This window comes from Carassius carassius, chromosome 1, assembly GCF_963082965.1.
Source record: "Carassius carassius chromosome 1, fCarCar2.1, whole genome shotgun sequence".
Classification (NCBI taxonomy): Eukaryota; Metazoa; Chordata; class Actinopteri; order Cypriniformes; family Cyprinidae; genus Carassius; species Carassius carassius.
Genome location: NC_081755.1, coordinates 18,108,544 through 18,127,737, shown reverse-complemented (window position 1 = coordinate 18,127,737; position 19,194 = coordinate 18,108,544). Strand labels below are relative to the sequence as shown.

Genomic DNA, 19,194 nt, shown 5'->3' with positions numbered 1-19,194 from the left:
AGAATTTTTTCTTTTCTTTTCTTTTTTTACTATGTAGGCTACAAAAACTAAAACTAAAAAAAAGAATGAATTTTAAATTGTGGCTTACATGTTCAAATACTTTTTGGGTCTACTGTATTGAAGTAACTGGATAGTTGATACATAGTTCCCCCCCAAAAATGAAATTATATATATTATTCCAAACCTGCATGACTTACTTTCTTCTATATGGAACACACACGCAATATAGAGAACATTTTGACTGGACACTCTTCAACATATCCTCACTTTGATGTATTCCACTACGGAAATTATTTCATTTCTGGAAGACATCAGCTATGTATTCGTATGTATTCGTTTTTAGGTGAGTATTTCAATTAAAAGTAGATTAATAGCGCCACCTAGAGGACTATTCGGTACTTAGGTACTTAAGCAGTTCACGAAGAATCACTAAAAGCACAACAAACAGCATAAATAAAGTATTTCTGTCGGTAAAGTGTGTGTATACATATATGTAGCATACATACGGTAGCTACACAGTGTGAATGAGTCCCCAAAGACTGAGGCCACGTGGTCTGCTTCTGCAGTCAGACTATAGAGCTGTGTAAACTCAAAGGCAAACCCTTGTGTGCAAAGTGATAAAACATCAGGACTACACCCAAACAAAGAACACTGGAAAAGTCTTTACACTCATAAATATTTAAGCATGTCCATATGTCAAATATTACTGAAGCCTCAGCCTGCAGCACTGTTGGAGCACTAGATCAACAAGATGACATCCTATATCAAGTATTAAAGTGATAGATAGATAGATAGATAGATAGATAGATAGATAGATAGATAGATAGATAGATAGATAGATAGACAGACAGACAGACAGACAGACAGACAGACAGACAGACAGACAGACAGACAGATTCAAATATTAAAATGTGGCAGTTCTCGTTCTGGCGTGACGTGTACTTCCTTGAAGGGTGGTGCGGTTCTTTCAGGAAACAATTGTGAAAGTAAACCGTGTGTCATCAAGCCCGACAACCCGCCGAAGCGCTAACGAGGGGCTAGAGTGTCACGAAGGCGGACATGGAGACGAGTGCTTACGGTGCATCGCTGGCCGGAGGAGCCTTCGATTTCTGGAGCTTTGTAAAGCGACCGCAGACCATCGCCAGGCTGTTGAGTTGGGTGAGCTACATCAAAGTCATCGCCAGCTAATCGAGCTAGTGCTCCTACCACTCGGTGAAAGTTTGTAATACTGGCGCTGGCCTCAAACTGTCTTAGTTTAACAGAAATCAAGCGCAAATCTCAATTCTGCTGTCACAAGTTGCAAAACACAGACCATATGGCAGCAGTAGTAGTCTGGGAGTTTGTTGTTGAGGTCTGCATCATGTGACTTGTCAACACGGGTAAACTCTAGATGACAACACAGAAGCTCTTAAATACTTAGTTTTATGCAGCTAGTTTGCGTGTTTTATTCATCACCTGTTATTACACTGGCCATTCTTTTTCCATCTACTGCACAAAAATGCTTTTAAGAAAGAGAATGTAAGCACACAGTTTGAACTACAAAAATATTGCATTTTAAATGTTACATCTTTTGACAGCATTTCTAAGCAGACGCAGGGGTCTAAATGCCTGTACCTAATTATTTTGCTGTGTAAATATATAGTTTTTTTTTTTGATAACCAAAGTAGACATCTTGTGAGAGCGTCACGCCTCCCATTCAAACAGACACTGTACTTTGTAAACGCTCTCAGTAGTAGTTTCCTTTGTGTGTGACTACAACTGTGATGATGCATTATTAAAGAGATTTCTGTTTCTTTCCATCGCAGCTCTTCGCCATAGTGGTGTTTGCCACCATAGTTTCTGAAGGCTACATAAATGAACCGCATTTAGACACCACTAAGTGCATGTTCAATCAGAATGACAGCGCTTGCAGCTACGGAATTGGTGTGGGGATTTTAGCTTTCCTGGCCTGTGTTATCTGCACTGTGCTGGATGCCTACTTCCCCCAGATCAGCAATGCCAACGAGAGAAAATACATTGTGTTGGGTGATCTTTGTTTCTCTGGTAAGAATTGTTCCAGATTTTTGGTTTTTATCAGTCACTTTATGTTTGATTGCAGAATGCATTTTATTTACAGTACAGTGTCTAAAAGCCACATATTTGATTGGATCTAAAACCTAGTTCATTGAGAGCTGGCATCCATGACTTTTACCAATGATAGCTATGTGGACATTTCCAGAGACATGTCAAAAGTTGTGAGAAGTATTATAACATCTCACAGTAACGATAGTAGAACACAAGCAATCAGAGTACAAATTGGGATCGGGATCGAATTGGGATCGGTTTTATTTACACAGTTGAGGAGTTGCAATTCCAGTTTTCATGATGTTAGCATGTTGCTAAGCTAACAACATGATAGTCTCTGAGCCTACCTATGCTTCCAGGGTCCCATGTTCTCCAGATATATATGGCACATTATGAACATTAAAAATGTTAATATGTTCCCAAGTTCAGTGGCCTGGTTACATATATTAAGTAAACCTTAAACTAAGGTCAGGAATAACCCAGGAATTGTTTTTTATTTTATTTATATATTTTCAAAACCGTATGATAATTAGAACAAACTTTATAGACTGGTGGACATGAATTCATTCTAGATTGAAACCAATGACAAAGTGTTTTTACTATTTATTTATTTTATCAATACTTTTTTAGTGTAATGAAATATGAGTATATTTATAATTATCTAACTGGGTAACCCTCTTTATTTATTTTTTATTTTTTTGAATGGAGCTCGTTTCCTTCTCTTTGAAGGACACATGCAGTGATGTTTAAGAGGACAAAGCAAGGTTGCCTGCTTCATGTCTGAAGCACATTTACGATGACTTAAATGCTCATAATGGTTTGAAACAGAGCCATACCTTATGTTACTCATGCACTCTTATTCATAACCAGTTAGTTTACCCAAAAATAAAAATTCTGTCATTATTTACCCCCTTTTATGTGGCGAGGTTTCCATCCTTTGAAAGTTTGCACAACCAAAACTCTGCAGATCCAAAAACTGTAAATCTGCGGTTTGATCACTCCGTATGATGAAACGTTAAGGGGTTTATTTGACTTTTTCTGATCAACACGTGCATAGAGCGCATCAAATATGGTATCGCATGTCCATTCATCACACATTAGAACAAATGATTTGTATGGATTAGTTTGTCTTTATGAACTTTGTCAAGCGTCAAAGTTCAGTGTAGGGACAGAAACTTCTCAGGTTTCGTTAAAAATATCTTGAGTTGTATTTTTGTGGATGATTCAAAAGTCATTTGGAGTTGAGTAAACGATGACAGAATTTTCACTTTTGGGTGAACAAACCCTTCACGCTCCTCTCTGCTTTCTCATCAGGTGTCTGGACGTTCCTGTGGTTTGTGTGTTTCTGCGTCCTGGCCAATCAGTGGTCTCACACAACTCGGATAGACGTCCCATCTGATGCACCACGAGCTGTGGTGACCTTTTCCTTCTTCTCCATTGGCACCTGGGTGAGCACATCTCACTTCCTGGTTCTGCCTGATGGTCTGCTTGTATATTTGAGCAACTGAAAGAAGTAACATGCTTTTTTTCTCTCTCTCAAGGGCGTTCTTACCGCGTTCGCATTGCAACGATACCGCCACGGGATGGACGACGTTGGCCTAGGCTACAATGATCCATCATCCATTGACCACACTTCCCCGTACCCTTCAGCATATGCTGGTGCTCCAGAGGGTTACCAGCAGTCCCCATTCACCGCCAGTCCTGCGGGACAGGGAGGGTATCAGCCTCCGGCTTACTGAGGGCGAAGGCATTTTAACGCTTCTGAGAGGCTCACCTGTGTGGACTTTCAGTAGCTCCGTTTTTTCCATTTCCATAAGAGTTGAAATTGTGACCTGGGATTGGTGTGCTTCGCTGGTGTGTTTTTTTTTTTTCAAAGTTTGAAAGGAAAAAAAAAAAGTTATTTATTTTTATTTACTTCGGATGCGAATTCTAAACATAACCCTAAGTTTAAAAGTTCCTTGCAGAGATTGTATAAACCAGATTCCACACCAGCTGCGGTTTTTACATTTAATAAACTGATGGAATTTACTTCATTCCATGTCTTGAATGCACAATCACACGATGTAGGAAAGTCTACAGAACTGACGTGCCTTAAAAGTAGAATCAAAACAAATTTCCGCATATGCAGACAATAGAAAGTGAACAGATTCTCTTTGCCAAATACATTACCACAATTGAGTAATTCTTTAAAAGAATTGCATTGCCATATATCACTTTTTTTTTTAAGTATGCACTAAATTGATTGCCAAATGGCTTTAATAACTGCTAACTTCAGTCTTGTTGAGGCTAGAATAGATAACTGATGAATAGGTCGATTGAGATTGTGAGGTAAGAAACGAACTACTGTAAACGTGCATTAAATTAATTTGTGACAGACAATAGGCTTCGTGTGGATAATAAACCTTATTTTCGTAAACTTTAAGTACCTGAGTTTGAAGTGGTAAACAATCATATAATGTAATGTTTTTTTTTTTTAATATATATATATGTCAGGCCAAATTCACTGCAAGATTTCTACCTCTTACTACTGAAATTGTGCCTTATTTTGAAATTAGTATCTAGAAATTTAAATTAATTTCTATTAATGTATTCCTGCTTTGACTCTTTTAGACCACTTTTACTGTTTTCTTCATTTTCCTAAAATGAAAAAAAAGAAAAGAAAGAAACTAGAATAAACATTTATCTTAAGTTGGCCACTAACAGAGTTCTGTTATAACACATAAACATTGTGTCCTTCTGTACATTTACTTTGCAAATTTTTTATTTTTTTGTTGTAAAAGCAGGTATTGCAACATTCTCATTCTTGTAAGGAAATGCTGCACAATAAACACTTGACTCTTTCCAGTGTTAACATGTCAAAGACTTGTTGAATCCTTTTTGAAATCTAATGATTGGGTGGGAGGGGTAGTTCATATTTCCATAATTTACGCACCCAACAAGTACGAACTGTTTCGAATTTACTGCAAAACTCACAAACACAGATAAATTGATGTTGTTTTCTGTATGTTTCAATCGGTATATTTCAAAGAAATCCAATGGGGTACAATGTTCCAGGGTTTTTATTTTGGGGTGAATTATCACTGTCTATACTAGATTTGTTAATGTCACTGTTACACCAAGATTGTAACACTGCTAGGCTTATGGTATTTAGGATTTTTTTTTTTTATTATCAGTAATATAAGCCACTGGTGCATATATTTGACATTATAAGGTCTGTGTATGCTTAGTATTGGTCAGATAATATTTCACATTGCATGGCTGTATAATATTAAAAAAAAATGTAACAGTCATTATTTTTGTGCTTTACTTGAAAGCTTTACATTAAAGGGTATAGATGTATGCTGATATGAATAGATCACAAACTTAAATCGTCTACTATACTTTATTTATGTAGCTATAGGTAATTAGAACCAAGTGTTGGCTGGTTTGCAGTGTTGCTGGCACTATTTTAATAGCCATGCTCTCCATAGGTTATGTTTTCGGTCTGTCTGTCTTGTTTATGACATGCTGTACAATGTTTTCATTGCTGTGACAGTGTAGCGCAAAAAAAAATATGTATGCGTAAAATGCACGCAGGTGCGAGCGGAAAGAGGCGGTTCTGCTTCTGCGCGCCCTGCCTCGATCTCGCTCCCCCCAGCGGAGTCTGACTCTGCGGAAGTAGAAGGATGTGCAGACTCACAGCTGCCTGAATGGATCCGTGAGGAATGAGAGCTCACAAGTCGCGGTTTGATCTTCAGCAGCCCGGATTCATTTTAAGCCTCGTCTTGCACCCCTACCGTGAGTACAGTAACGTTACGCTTTAATAACACTTTCAGCTAGAGAAGCCTGCTCTGGGTCCATGCAGAAACTCACTGAGGCTCTAGCCACTGTTATGTGGGACAGCAAACACGACTTTGTGAAATGGAATGGAAATTAATTCAAATAAAGAAATACCTTCACTGAAAATACAGATTTATTGCCTGCGATGATAGTAAATGTTGATGTCAGTTGGAGGTGAACACTACTGTAGCCTACTGTAACTACTCATCGATAGTTGACCAAACAGACATAAGTATCGTTGTAACAACATGTTTTATATCTTTGTGTATCAATATATGATTGAATAGGTAGGAAGCGATCTGATTGGTCCAGCAGTGAATGTTTACATCACGTGGTTGAAGATTTTGCAAGTTCGTTCAGCTGCCCTATTGATTTGCTTATTATTGAATGATAAATGGTGCTAAAGGACTAAGTTAAACTTAATGATTCAATATAGAGATGTTTACAAACAGAGGCCACATCATAGTTACAGATTATAGTTGTTCAGTGATCAAATAACAGGAAACATAATGCAATACAAATAAATATTTGTAGTTTTTTGAAGCCTTGTCTTCAGATGTAAGATTCAGTCACTGCCAACGATTAGCGACAAAGCTGCAGAGGAATATGTATTATTTTTAATACATTTCTAAATCTTTAGTTTGTTGTTTGAGTATTGATTTTTATCAACGAGTAGCCCATTATTAAAGTAAAAAAGTAGTGATGCATGTAGTTTATTGGTGAACGTGTTGCACTATATAAGCTTTACACAGTAATTCACCCTAGACTTTTTAAAAAACAGAATCTTTACAACTGTAGTCATGTGTATTTGTACCTAAGTATGGAGGGATTATTTGGTCAGATTATAAACTAAAAGTCTTAAACCAAAACTAAAAATCTAAATTTGAAACTTAAAGTCCAAGTAGAAAATTAATTTGGTATTTAGGATTGGGCATTTGGTATTTAGGATAGGGCATTTTCTATTTAGGGTTGGGCATTTTCTATTTAGGGTTGGGCATTTGGTCATTTAGCCATTTAGGATTTAGGATTGGGCATTTGGGGATTTAGGATTGGGAATTTGGTATTTAGGATTGGGCATTTAATCATTTAGCCATTTAGGATTGAGGATTGGGGATTTGAGGATTGAGGATTGAGGAGAGTATGCAAATTAGGAGGCGTGGCCCAAATACTGGAGGCTGGGTTTGAAACGGCTGGTGCGCAGAGGCACCTTATGGACAGCAGAGGGAGCTCCCAGTGCTAAGGAGCACACTGTAATGAAAGTAATGTAATTGTAATGTAATTCTGTTTCTGTAATGAAACAGAGCGAGTGAGTGGCTTGAGCGAGGACTGTGTGATAACTTCTACTTAATGACAGCTTTGTAACATTTGTGGCCTCAAACACAAAGTCACCAGTGAAAGGAGTGCTATCGGTCTAAGACGAGAAAGCAGCAGACAGTGCAGCAGGTAAGATGCAAACATTAGCTACTAGTTATAAATGCTGATATTGCTAACATTCTTTAGTAGGGTATTATTATATTGGGACATGCTGTTTTGTTTTTTAAACTGTGGTTAACCCCTCTGACATTAGTAGATACACTCCTTTCACATTGCCACTAGATGGTCTTGTTTCTGTTTTTGTTTTTTGTTTTTTGCTATATAGCCTATATATATATTATAAAGATTGTGAGAGAAAAGAAATTAGGCATGTGCGACTTGTTCGACCGATCGGTTTATGACATCAAAATACTGCGAGAGCGATTCAAAAGCATAAGGAGCATCTACTCTCTTTGATATCATATGTCGTGTGTGTATGTTTATATACACTCACCTAAAGGATTATTAGGAACACCTGTTCAATTTTTCATTAATGCAATTATCTAATCAACCAATCACATGGCAGTTGCTTCAATGCATTTAGGGTTGTGGTCCTGGTCAAGACAATCTCCTGAACTCCAAACTGAATGTCAGAATGGGAAAGAAAGGTGATTTAAGCAATTTTGAGCGTGGCATGGAGTTGGTGCCAGACGGGCTGGTCTGAGTATTTCACAATCTGGGATTTTCACGCACAACCATTTCTAACGTTTACAAAGAATGGTGTGAAAATGGAAAAACATCCTGTGGGCGAAAATGCCTTGTTGATACTAGAGGTCAGAGGAGAATGGGCGTGTTGTGGCTTCACAAATACTTTGCTGCATACCTCGGTTGTAACGAGTGGTTATTTCAGTCAAAGTTACTCTTCTATCAGCTTTAATCAGTTGGCCCATTCTCCTCTGACATCTAGCATCATCAAGGTATTTTTTGTAAACGCTAGAAATGGTTGTGCGTGAAAATCCCAGTAACTGAGCAGATTGTGAAATACTCAGACCAGCCCGTCTGGCACCAACTCCATGCCACGCTCAAAATTGCTTAAAGGAGTGATCACCTACAATTTTCACTTTTCCATGAGAATCAATGTATGTTATGATTGCCTAACGATTACACACTGGCCGGGAAGCCGATATTTAAAAGTGAAGCGTTTGTTTACCTCAGGGTTAGTAAAATAGCCCACGTGCACGCGCACTCAAATACGAGATTTTGATTTGTTCCCCGTCTTGACGTCAAGACGGGGCAAGATATACCATACATGAACACCGCAGCAGGAAGCACGCCCTTCCCCTTTCCCCCTCATATTCAGTCGCGAAAGATGCTGGAAGGTAGTGCACACATGAGTTGCTCTGTGGTTGACTGCCAGAATCAACATGTAAATGTGTTTTCTCTACCAAGAACGGACCTAGCTATCAGAGACCAGTGGATTAAATTCATTTTTAATGACGGCTTTCCTTCAACCCTTCCCACTGGCTTATCGTTACGTGTTTGTGCTAAACATTGTACGCCGAAATCCTTCACAAATTTGGGGCAATATCAGGCGAAGTTGGCATCGAAGCTCGGGAAAAGCGCCATTCCAACAAAATTGCCTGCAATTGAAACGGTAAGACTGTGTTTTTATTGCTCTACTGTGTGTAACAAACAGCATCTAACTGCTAATGCGGCTATTGCGTCTGTCACTAGACAAATAAACGAAAGACTCGTGGTGAAGTAATTATTTATGTTCCCTGTAAACTGACTGCAAAAACGGACTTTTGACTGCATTATAATGATTTCTTAATTCAGAATATGATCAAGATTGCGTAGGTTGATGTGTTCGGGGAATTTGCCAGTTAATAGTAACATTTAAAGCCCCTTAAGTGAACGAAATGACTCGAAAAAAGATTTGTTCATTTTGATGAACGAGTTTGAACAAGAGAGTCTGGTGTTGCCAGATTGGGTGTTTTTTCCGCTACATATTAAGGCCGGTTTACGGTGTGTTTTAGGTGTGTTTTCGCCTAGAAGGCTTTATAGAAATCTGGCATCCTACTGAAAGAAGTTAAACTGAGAGAGCGTGGCGTTCACAGACACCAGAATGAACGACTTCACAGTAACGTTCATCAGGCAGTAATGCAGTACATTCAGTTCATGTTCGCCCAAAATATGAACGAGTTCATGAACTATCGTTCAATGAACGCGTTCAGGCACAACACTGGCAGGAGTATTAGCTTCGAGGTATGGGGAATGGCTGCTAACGTACTTTGCAAAAAACAAATGACTGAGATCATCATGAATTCGGTTATTGTTTATTTGTTCCCTAACGCTTATATATGAGGCGCCGTCTAGTTTGTGTGTGTGTGCTGTGCTCGTCTTATATTTGTGTGTGTGTGCTGTGCTCGTGTCTCATATGAGTAACGTTATGTGCGTGAGTTCATATACATGTATGTGTGACCACTTAGTATATATGCAAGCGTGTTTCATATGTGTGCGTGAATGAAGTTTGATTTAAGCCCTAAATGGCGCCTCAGACTTATACATTGGCCGGGAAGCCGGTCGCATTCATTCACAACTTGCGCCATGATGTCAGTTTGTAATGATATGCTAAAGCGTTGCCTGCGGTGTCAACCCCCACCTTCCTGCAACCAATCAACGCGCCCCTCATTTGCATTATTATAATGACCGTCCACGACAGCCAAAATATCGCATCAGATCTCGCGAGACAATAATGCCTACAGAAATAAGGGTCTGAGGAGCTCTGTGTTTATTTTTTTTCCACTTTTCTTTTTTAGAAGGGCTTGAAAAACTTTAATACAGCAGTAGGTATCCAAGGTAATACGAGGGTATGACTCCTTTAAATCACCTTTCTTTCCCATTCTGACATTCAGTTTGGAGTTCAGGAGATTGTCTTGACCAGGACCACAACCCTAAATGCATTGAAGCAACTGCCATGTGATTGGGTGATTAGATAATTGCATTAATGAGAAATTGAACAGGTGTTCCTAATAATCCTTTAGGTGAGCATATATATACATACACACACAACATATGACATCAAAGAGAGTAGACGCTCCTTATGCTTTTGAATCGCTCTAGCAGTACTTTGATGTCATAAACCGATCGGTCTTGCAGTGTGCAGCGCCAGTTCAAGTCGAATTATTTCTTTTCTCTCACAATCTATATAAAATATATATAGGCTATATAGCAAAAAAAAAAACCGAAACAAGACCATCTAGTGGCAATGTGAAAGGAGTGTATCTACTAATGTCAGAGGGGTTAACCACAGTTTAAAGAACAAAACAGCATGTCCCAATATAATAATACCCTACTAAAGAATGTTAGCAATATCAGCATTTATAACTAGTAGCTAATGTTAGCATCTTACCTGCTGCACTGTCTGCTGCTTTCTCGTCTTAGACCGATAGCACTCCTTTCACTGGTGACTTTGTGTTTGAGGCCACAAATGTTACAAAGCTGTCATTAAGTTGAAGTTATCACACAGTCCTCGCTCAAGCCACTCACTCGCTCTGTTTCATTACAGAAACAGAATTACATTACAATTACATTACTTTCATTACAGTGTGCTCCTTAGCACTGGGAGCTCCCTCTGCTGTCCATAAGGTGCCTCTGTGCACCAGCCGTTTCAAACCCAGCCTCCAGTATTTGGGCCATGCCTCCTAATTTGCATAGACTCCTCAATCCTCAATCCTCAAATGCCCAATCTTCAAATGCCCAATCCTAAATCCCTAAATCCCCAATCCTCAATCCTAAATGGCTAAATGATTAAATGCCCAATCCTAAATACCAAATTCCCAATCCTAAATCCCCAAATGCCCAATCCTAAATCCTAAATGGCTAAATGACCAAATGCCCAATCCTAAATAGAAAATGCCCTATCCTAAATACCAAATTAATTTTCTACTTGGACTTTAAGTTTCAAATTTAGATTTTTAGTTTTGCTTTAAGACTTTTAGTTTTAGACTTTTAGTTTATAATCTGACCAAATAACCCCTCCATACGTAAAAGAAATATGTATAAAAGTGAATATCATACAGATATTTTTGTTTTTGTTTGTTTTTTATGGAACAAAGGTTTCGCCCAAGTGAATTTACAAAAGGGCAACTGATATTTTTCAAAACAGCTATAGGCTAATGTGATGCATTAGAAGAAAAAACTAAAAAACTGAGCATAAATACAGTTTATATGCATCCTTATGCACATTCACCATGAAGTGAAACTGTAGTTTGGAAATGCATATCGAGTCAACCAAATGAAATGGTAAGAAAGAACCGTTGAAATTTTAATGTTCAGTCATTTCCATTTGCCCTCTCTGTATTTGTCGATTTTTTTTTCACATTTCAGTTGCCGTTGAAAATATTTAGATTAAAATCTGTTCATGCACTTGTTCTTTACTAAAAACTTGTGAAACACTTCCATAACACCAGCTTCACAGTGTAAATGCAGTATGAAGAGCCTTCTGAGCATGATGGGATTGGATAAGTAGTTAGTTAAATAGTCATTCAGTTTTATACAGCATTAAGGTTCTAAGCAGCTGGACTCTTTAAATGGGTACATCCAGTTTGAAGCCTAACTAAAGCCTTATTCGCACAGGATTAGTATTACCTGGTGACCTCTAGTCATTTGTAGTAATTGTGGGGGTTGTCTGTAATCCCGTGCAAATCACCCATGTCTGTAATTTAAGTAAAAATTCCCCCGCAAATAACCTACCATATTTTTGCTGAACACCGAGGTCCTGCGATTATATTAATCCCATACGAATCGACGTCTTTGTGATTTGGCCTGGATTTGATGGGGATGTATAAATTTTTTTTTTTCAATGTTTTCGTTTCGTGTGCACATTTTTACCCATCTTTCTTGGAGAATGGAGGCTGCGTTGGTGTGTTTTGATAGTATTTTGGCTGCTGGATCATAACACTATACAGGGGCAGTTCTTGGATTTCAGCCTGAGCCTAAAGACAGACCATTATATACCAAGAAACAAACCTAATACACAATTTGCATAAAGAGAAAGCTGAAAGAAAGAAGAGCGAAAACAAAAAGAATAATTAGAAGGAGATGGATGTAATTGTAACATGGGAGTAATTAACATTACACTCTTGTAAAAACAAATCAAATCTCCATATGGAGCAGTATCTGTAAATGTCAAGCCGCAAAAGTTGGTTGAAATATGAATCCTGCATGTTCTGCGTGTCACTGTGTGAATGAATGAATGGCAGAGACGTGAGCTTTTGTTTACTACATAGACTGAAACGCGTGACGCTTGCAGTAATTTCAGCATCTGCCGTATCAATGAGGACATAAATACATAAACACCATTACCAGAAGAACTGTTCTGACTGGGTCACTTCACAAGCATTTTACCATTTCATTTACGCATTACTCATCATCCAGTTTTTTTTTATATTGACTAAGCATTCAGCTAGTTTTTCAAATTGGTATGTTTTACCGCGCCACAAAGTTATATAGTGCTTGGTGTCATCAGCATAACAGTGAAAGCTCACATCGTGTTTCCTGATGATATCTCCCAAGGGTAACATGTAAAGCATAAAAAAATCACTATAGACACGTTCCATGTCACTAGTTAAAATTGCTAATTTCTCTGGATTTAAACATTCTTCAAAACATTTGGGATAATGTAAAATATATAACAATGTTCTAGTGGTTTTTGGATATTTTAATTAATAAAAATCTTACATTTTGTGCCTTTAAATGTGAGAATTTTGCTAAACATTTTAAACGGGTTAACTTGTCATATCATGTCTGTAATATCCAGGTGTACCTGTTTTCACCCTGTGTGTCTTCTGTCCTTTCACACAGCCACTCCTTACCTCCACGTCAGCATTACTCATTTCCTACACGAAGTGCTGCTGTGGCATCAGAATATCCTGTCATAGCTGGAGAAGCTGGTAAGTGTTTGGTGTCTTGGGTCGAACTAAATAATCACATCTTTTGTAGCACAAGGGTGTTCTAACACTTGCTTGTAAATGTTTTTAGTGATAAAAGCATCTAGTTTGAAGGTCTTTTTAATCATTAAAGTGTAGAAGATTTGGTTATTTGATAATCTGCTTGATTATATTAGTTGTTCATAAACTTAGAGGAGTCATGCTGGAGAAATGAAAATCCATGTCTGTAAATTTGTAACCTTTGCACCTGTTTATCTCATTGAAGGATTGACTGTTAAGTTAAATGAATTTGTATCCACATTAGAAAAACAAGGTCCCTAAATGGATTTGTCCCCTATGAAAAAGGGGTTAAAAGTGGTGTGACTTAAAAATAATAATAATATTAATTTCTCCTACTCCAGGTTAGTTTGCAAATCCAAGTCATTTGGTTAGTTGATATCCCTGAAGAGAATCCACACTGGGGTTATCAGATCATTGCTCTGAAATTGTTTGCACATCAAAAGCACATTAGCTTAGCCAATGGTGTGAGTTCGGGGTGGAGCTATTGGGTTGTCTGACCATTAGTAGATTGGAAAACTGTTCCAGATTTTAAGAACATTATTGCAGTTCCATTTTGGTGCTTCTAGAGCACAGAAAGATTGTTATGTAGCCAGAATGGATAGTTTAATTTGGATGTGTAATCAGGCATCAACACATGCAATTAATTTTAACACTGGGGGTCGCCAACTGACTGTCGGTTGTATTCGCAGTGCTTAATTTTGGTTTTTAACTGGCACTGTTACAGGACCTGTTTGGCTGGATCCAGTATCTCTCATAAGAATAAAAAAGGTAGTGATGAAGTGATTTAAACCGGATTAGCATGTTGTGATTATGTTTACATTGACTGATAGGGAAAGAGTAGAGTTTATTCACTTCATCTCCTGCTTGCTCATAAGTGATGGTCGTGTGCCACTCTCGGCACTCCAGTGAATCTTTTGTTGAGTGTAATGAAATAAAAAAATATAGTATCTTGATGAAAATCAAACATAAGTGGTCACATACAATATGTAATATGCGGCCATCAAGGAGCCACTATCATAATGCAGGACGCTCCTGGGATGTAGAGATGGGATGTTTGTAAATGTCACGTTGACCTAAATTTGTTTCTGTTCCTTTCGTAGGTGTGGCTGCTGTCCATCCCTGATGCCTGTTTCTCCAGGCTTTGCACGTCTTAAACAAAATGATCCTATGAACTCTCTGCGCATCTCTGTTGGAGGGCTCCCAATGCTGGCATCCATGACCAACACCACCGACTCCCGCTTCCGCATCAAATGGAAAGCCATTGTGGTGGTAGCGTCAGCGCTAACCCTCGTCCTCCTCATCTACATGCAGTTTTTGCCCTTTCACCCCCAACCCAGAGGCAAACATGGTTTGAGGTTAAACCATCAGGGGGTGAGATTGGAGGGCCGCTACAATGATACATACCCCCTCAGTCCACCAGAGCGCACAGAACAGGGCACACGCTACCGAATAGGGGTCATCGCAGACCTGGACACAAACTCACTCAGCGAAAAGAAGCTGACCTGGTTTAGCTACATGCTGAAGGGTCACCTCCTGGTGTCGGAGAGTGGGGATACAGTGGTGGTTGAATGGGATCAGGACAGGGTGATTTTGGAAAGTCACCTGGCAGAGAAGGGTCGGGGAATGGAGCTCTCTGAATTAGTGGTGTTTAATGGCAAACTGTACAGCGTGGATGATCGTACGGGTGTTGTATACAATATAGATGGACTTAAAGCAGTTCCCTGGGTCATATTGCCAGATGGGGATGGCTCCGTTTCAAAAGGTTAGTGTTGCTAAAGGACCGTTTTTCACCAAAATGAAAAAGCCCAAATGTTTTCAAAGTGATGTGTAGGCTAAGTATGGTCACCCATAACCCTCAGAATTTAACCCAGCCAAGTTAGTGCACACACACACACACATTAGGAGCAGTATTGAACACATACACCATGGGTGCACACATGGAGCAGTGCCATTTTTTTTACTGCAGTGAACAGGGAGCAGTAAGGTGCTTTGCCAAAGACACCTCAGTCTTGGGTATTGAGGGTTGAAGAGAGCGCTGTTCACACATCCACCTATATTTCCTGCCAGTGTTCAGAATAAAAGTCTGACTCTCTAATCATTAGGCCACAACTGCCCCAATGGCCACAAATGGTGCTTGCACCAGTACCTCTCACAGTTTCTGCAGACTTGAAGGTCAAGTGATAAGGGAACTGAATAGTTAAAACTACTTCACATAAATTTACATTTTGAACAAGTACATCATAAAACCATTTACCTTACCCCAAATCACTGTGATTAATCTGTAAAAAATATTTTACATAGTTTGAGTTGTTGGGACAGATTATCAAGAAAACTCCATAGTTTCATCTCGTCTGTGTGTGTTTATGTCATATCTGTATGTAAAGGAATGAAGGTCAGACTACTTCTACAAGCAGTAGAAAGTAACTTAAAGCCAAAAAGAGTTTGTAAGAGAAAGGAAAGGATAACATGGCAGTAAAACCAATATCTTAGCAACTTATTTTGGTCTAGTTGGTTATAAACAGCCTTACCAAGTAATATTCTCCTCCTTTATCTGATATGAATAGTAATCGTTATATCTAACGTCAAGTTTGCCACCTTTTGCAACAAAATTGATTTTGATATGTCAAACCAATATGATCTACCGGCTCATTAGACATATTGGGAGAGTTTTGATGTTGTTAGCGACTGCACAACTGCTGTTATTACCAAAACAATGCTTCTCAGTGACTTGTAGTTTTATGCATCAACCCCTAGAGGGCCAAACGTGAAAAAATGCACTCATTGTACCTTTAGGGGTACAAAAGCTTGTCACTTGGGCAGTTCCCTCAAAGGGAGACCTTTGTAACTTATTTATCCCTAAAGGGTGCACATTAGTAACCTACTATTATAGTAGTAATAGGTACGCTTAAGGTAGTATGTATTGATATGGTACTATGATGCACACTTTAGAGATAAAGAAGGTTCTTTGAGGATACATTCCCTGCCAAACACTTTGTGCATATTTTTGTGAGAGTGTATTATAACTTTAATATTCATCGCCCGAACACACAGGACTTTAAGTTTTAAAGGAAGTGGTGGCCTAGTGGTTAGAGAGTAAAGACTCCTAACCCTAAGGTTGGCGGTTCAAGTCTCAGGCCGGCAACACCACGACTTAGGTGCCCTTGAGCAAGGCAACGAACCCCCAACTGCTCCCCGGGCGCCGCAGCATAAATGGCTGCCCACTGCTCCGGGTGTGTGTTCACGGTGTGTGTGTGTTCACTACTCTGTGTGTGTGCACTTTGGATGGGTTAAATGCAGAGCACAATTTCTGAGTATGGGTCACCATACTTGGCTGAATGTCACATCACTTTTGTCACTTTCACTTTTATAATTTTAAATTCTAAATAACATTTAGCATTTCATCATGGGCTGACTACATGGTAACAGTCAGAAACTATGAAAATATATGTACAATGATGAAATACAAGGTAATTAATTCAAACATGATATCTGATTTCAATAGTGTTTTTTTTTCCTCTCTCTAGGGTTTAAGGCTGAGTGGCTTGCAGTAAAGGAAGAGCACCTATATGTGGGGGGTTTGGGGAAGGAGTGGACCACCACCAGCGGAAAAGTGCTGAATGAAAATCCTGAATGGGTAAAAGTTGTGGGATTCCATGGAGATGTACAGCACCAGAACTGGGTTCCTAAGTATAATGCTCTCCGCAGCGCTGCAGGCATCAGCCCCCCTGGTAGGCAGCAACCTTTCACTTACATGCAGTTTGCATTTGTATTGAGTGGTGAATTTTGTATTTTAAACGTGGCATTGGTATTACAATAACTTTTGTGTCAAGAGCTCTAACACATATGTTCCACTCTATAGCTAAGAATGAATACTTAATTTCCAGTCTCTGTTCATTTACTTTCTATTGTCATCTCAGGGTACCTCATACATGAGTCTGCAGCTTGGAGCGACACATTACAGCGCTGGTTCTTTTTGCCACGACGTGCTAGCAGCGATCGATATGATGAGACAGCAGATGAGCGACGGGGCACCAATCTAATGCTCAGCTGCTCGCCAGACTTCCAAGACATTAAAGTGAGAAACATTGGGCCCCTGAACCCTACGCATGGCTTTTCTTCCTTTAAGTTTGTCCCCAACACAGATGATCAGATTATTGTTGCTCTAAAGTCTGAGGAGGATGCAGGGAAAATTGCCACTTACATTGTGGCGTTCACCCTGGATGGCCGAATCCTTCTTCCTGAAACTAAGATTGGCGACGTGAAGTATGAGGGACTTGAATTCATTTAGTGTCAAAGGATTTCATGAAGGTAAATACATGCCAAGGACTGGTGAATACCTTCTTCTAGATGATGTACATCTAGATGTAGACATTGAGGTGTCTTTATGTTGAAATAGTTGAATGATGTTCAAATAATGCCAACTGGATATTGGCAGCCATTGCCTAAAATGTGATTGTGATTATAGAGACTAAAGGAACTAGTTCACATTGAGCCTTTATTTTAAAAGACTTAGCAGAGCCTTCATCGTTTAAATTTATTTTTTTGCCATTTTCAACTATCACCATTAGTGTTTTCAAGCCAGTACTGTACTTACCATGTAATGAATGTAACAGAATGAATGAAGTGAAGTTATAGACTATAGTACATGCATAAAATAGTTTACTGTAAACAGATTATTGCAGTTGCCATATAGTTTTGTTGAATGTCTTTTTTAAGTTGTTTTTGTTTTGCTTTGTTTTTTGTTTGTTTTTTCATTCTTGATCAGTGTCTTTAACAGATTGGATACTTTTAAAAAATAACTGGAAATAACTGAACTGTCAAAAATATCTACTTTATTCTTCATTGATACACCAGAGCTATTTATTTGTTGTTGCTGTTTTGTTTTTCCTGAAAACAACAGATTGAAGATTTTTAAGAAAGAGTTTAGTGTACCTCATTTTTTTATCCAGTTGTTTGAATTAGTCCGTTTATATGGTTTTAGGGATTTTGTTAAAAAATTAAATTAAAACAAAATTGATCACATTTGATTTGAATGCACAGGTTATTATGTGGTTGTAGAAAGTTTTACAATTTACAATCACTTAATGGCAAAATTAAATATTTGGGATTTTCTAAGAGATCTAGCTTTGGAATCTTGACATGTAAGCAAGCACTCAGAATTTTTTCCATAAGCATTTTTTCACTCCTTGAGACACCCAGTGGTTAGTGTACCCCTCTGCACCAACCTTGAAGGATCTACCTGTGAGAAAGAACCAGTGAAGAGAAGTACCAGCATTGTTTGTTTTTTTAGAAAGCAATTGTCAACTAGAATACTGTACAGTACATACTAATAGTAAATATAATATTTTAGTAACAAGTACACGGCAAAAAACGCATGTTAAGTTAATTGAGTTTTAGTTCAAACTCGAATGTTAAAAGTAACTCTAAAGCAGTGTTGCAGTTGATGAGATAATTAAGTGATTAATTGAGTGATGATTGACCATTAGTGAAGACACCTTATTGTAACAAGTGCAATCATTGAAGGAAAGAGTCACTATTATGGTGGTTAGTGTTTCATTTACTTTAGTTAGACCCTTGACCAGAGCTTAAAGTTCTCTGACACCATGCCGGATCTCTGGCATATGCCATTTGGCTACGGGGTTTGGCTGCATTTGGCACTCTCAAACAAACTAACATTACTAGCCAATCAGAAGTTTTTGCTCTTATAAACAGGAGATGCCTGTTAGCTGACGAATGGAAAAGAAGTCTGGGTCTCGAGCGCGACGCATTGAAAAAGCTGCGAGGCACAATGGTCAAAGATTTCCATCTAGCATCGTATTTACATAGAAAAGCTATATTAAAAGCAGCAGAGCTTTGTAAACATCTCAGATTAATCACGTCATCTCCATACGAATAATATGATTGCCAGAAGGAATTTACCGGGATTTTTTTAAATGGTCCTGTTCACACATGATCTCTTAATGGTAATTTAAATGGATTTAAATGTTGTTCAATCACATGAAACATC

The 19,194-nt window shown here is 38.5% G+C and overlaps 2 protein-coding genes across 2 annotated transcripts; both read left to right on the top strand.

The window, feature by feature from the left end:
* Nucleotides 1-903: 903 nt before the first annotated feature.
* On the top strand, nucleotides 904-4,476 carry LOC132140661 (synaptogyrin-2-like). Its single transcript, XM_059549522.1, has 4 exons — nucleotides 904-1,158; nucleotides 1,806-2,043; nucleotides 3,379-3,512; nucleotides 3,606-4,476. The coding sequence occupies exons 1-4, from the start codon at nucleotides 1,060-1,062 to the stop codon at nucleotides 3,801-3,803; spliced, it is 669 nt and encodes a 222-aa protein (XP_059405505.1). The 5' UTR covers nucleotides 904-1,059; the 3' UTR covers nucleotides 3,804-4,476.
* Nucleotides 4,477-5,688: 1,212 nt separating this feature from the next.
* LOC132140653 (soluble calcium-activated nucleotidase 1-like) lies at nucleotides 5,689-18,412 on the top strand. Its single transcript, XM_059549508.1, has 5 exons — nucleotides 5,689-5,841; nucleotides 13,042-13,130; nucleotides 14,288-14,949; nucleotides 16,712-16,915; nucleotides 17,105-18,412. The coding sequence occupies exons 3-5, from the start codon at nucleotides 14,310-14,312 to the stop codon at nucleotides 17,473-17,475; spliced, it is 1,215 nt and encodes a 404-aa protein (XP_059405491.1). The 5' UTR covers nucleotides 5,689-5,841; nucleotides 13,042-13,130; nucleotides 14,288-14,309; the 3' UTR covers nucleotides 17,476-18,412.
* The last annotated feature ends 782 nt before the right edge of the window (nucleotides 18,413-19,194 follow it).

Coding starts and splice junctions, on each gene's coding strand:
- LOC132140661 (XM_059549522.1), top strand. CDS start 1,060: ATGGAGACGAGTGCTTACGGTGCATCGCTGGCCGGAGGAGCCTTCGAT. Junction 2,044..3,378: donor GGGTGATCTTTGTTTCTCTG/GTAAGAATTGTT, acceptor CTTTCTCATCAG/GTGTCTGGACGTTCCTGTGG. Junction 3,513..3,605: donor TCTTCTCCATTGGCACCTGG/GTGAGCACATCT, acceptor CTCTCTCTCAAG/GGCGTTCTTACCGCGTTCGC.
- LOC132140653 (XM_059549508.1), top strand. CDS start 14,310: ATGCCTGTTTCTCCAGGCTTTGCACGTCTTAAACAAAATGATCCTATG. Junction 14,950..16,711: donor GGATGGCTCCGTTTCAAAAG/GTTAGTGTTGCT, acceptor TCCTCTCTCTAG/GGTTTAAGGCTGAGTGGCTT. Junction 16,916..17,104: donor TGCAGGCATCAGCCCCCCTG/GTAGGCAGCAAC, acceptor TTGTCATCTCAG/GGTACCTCATACATGAGTCT.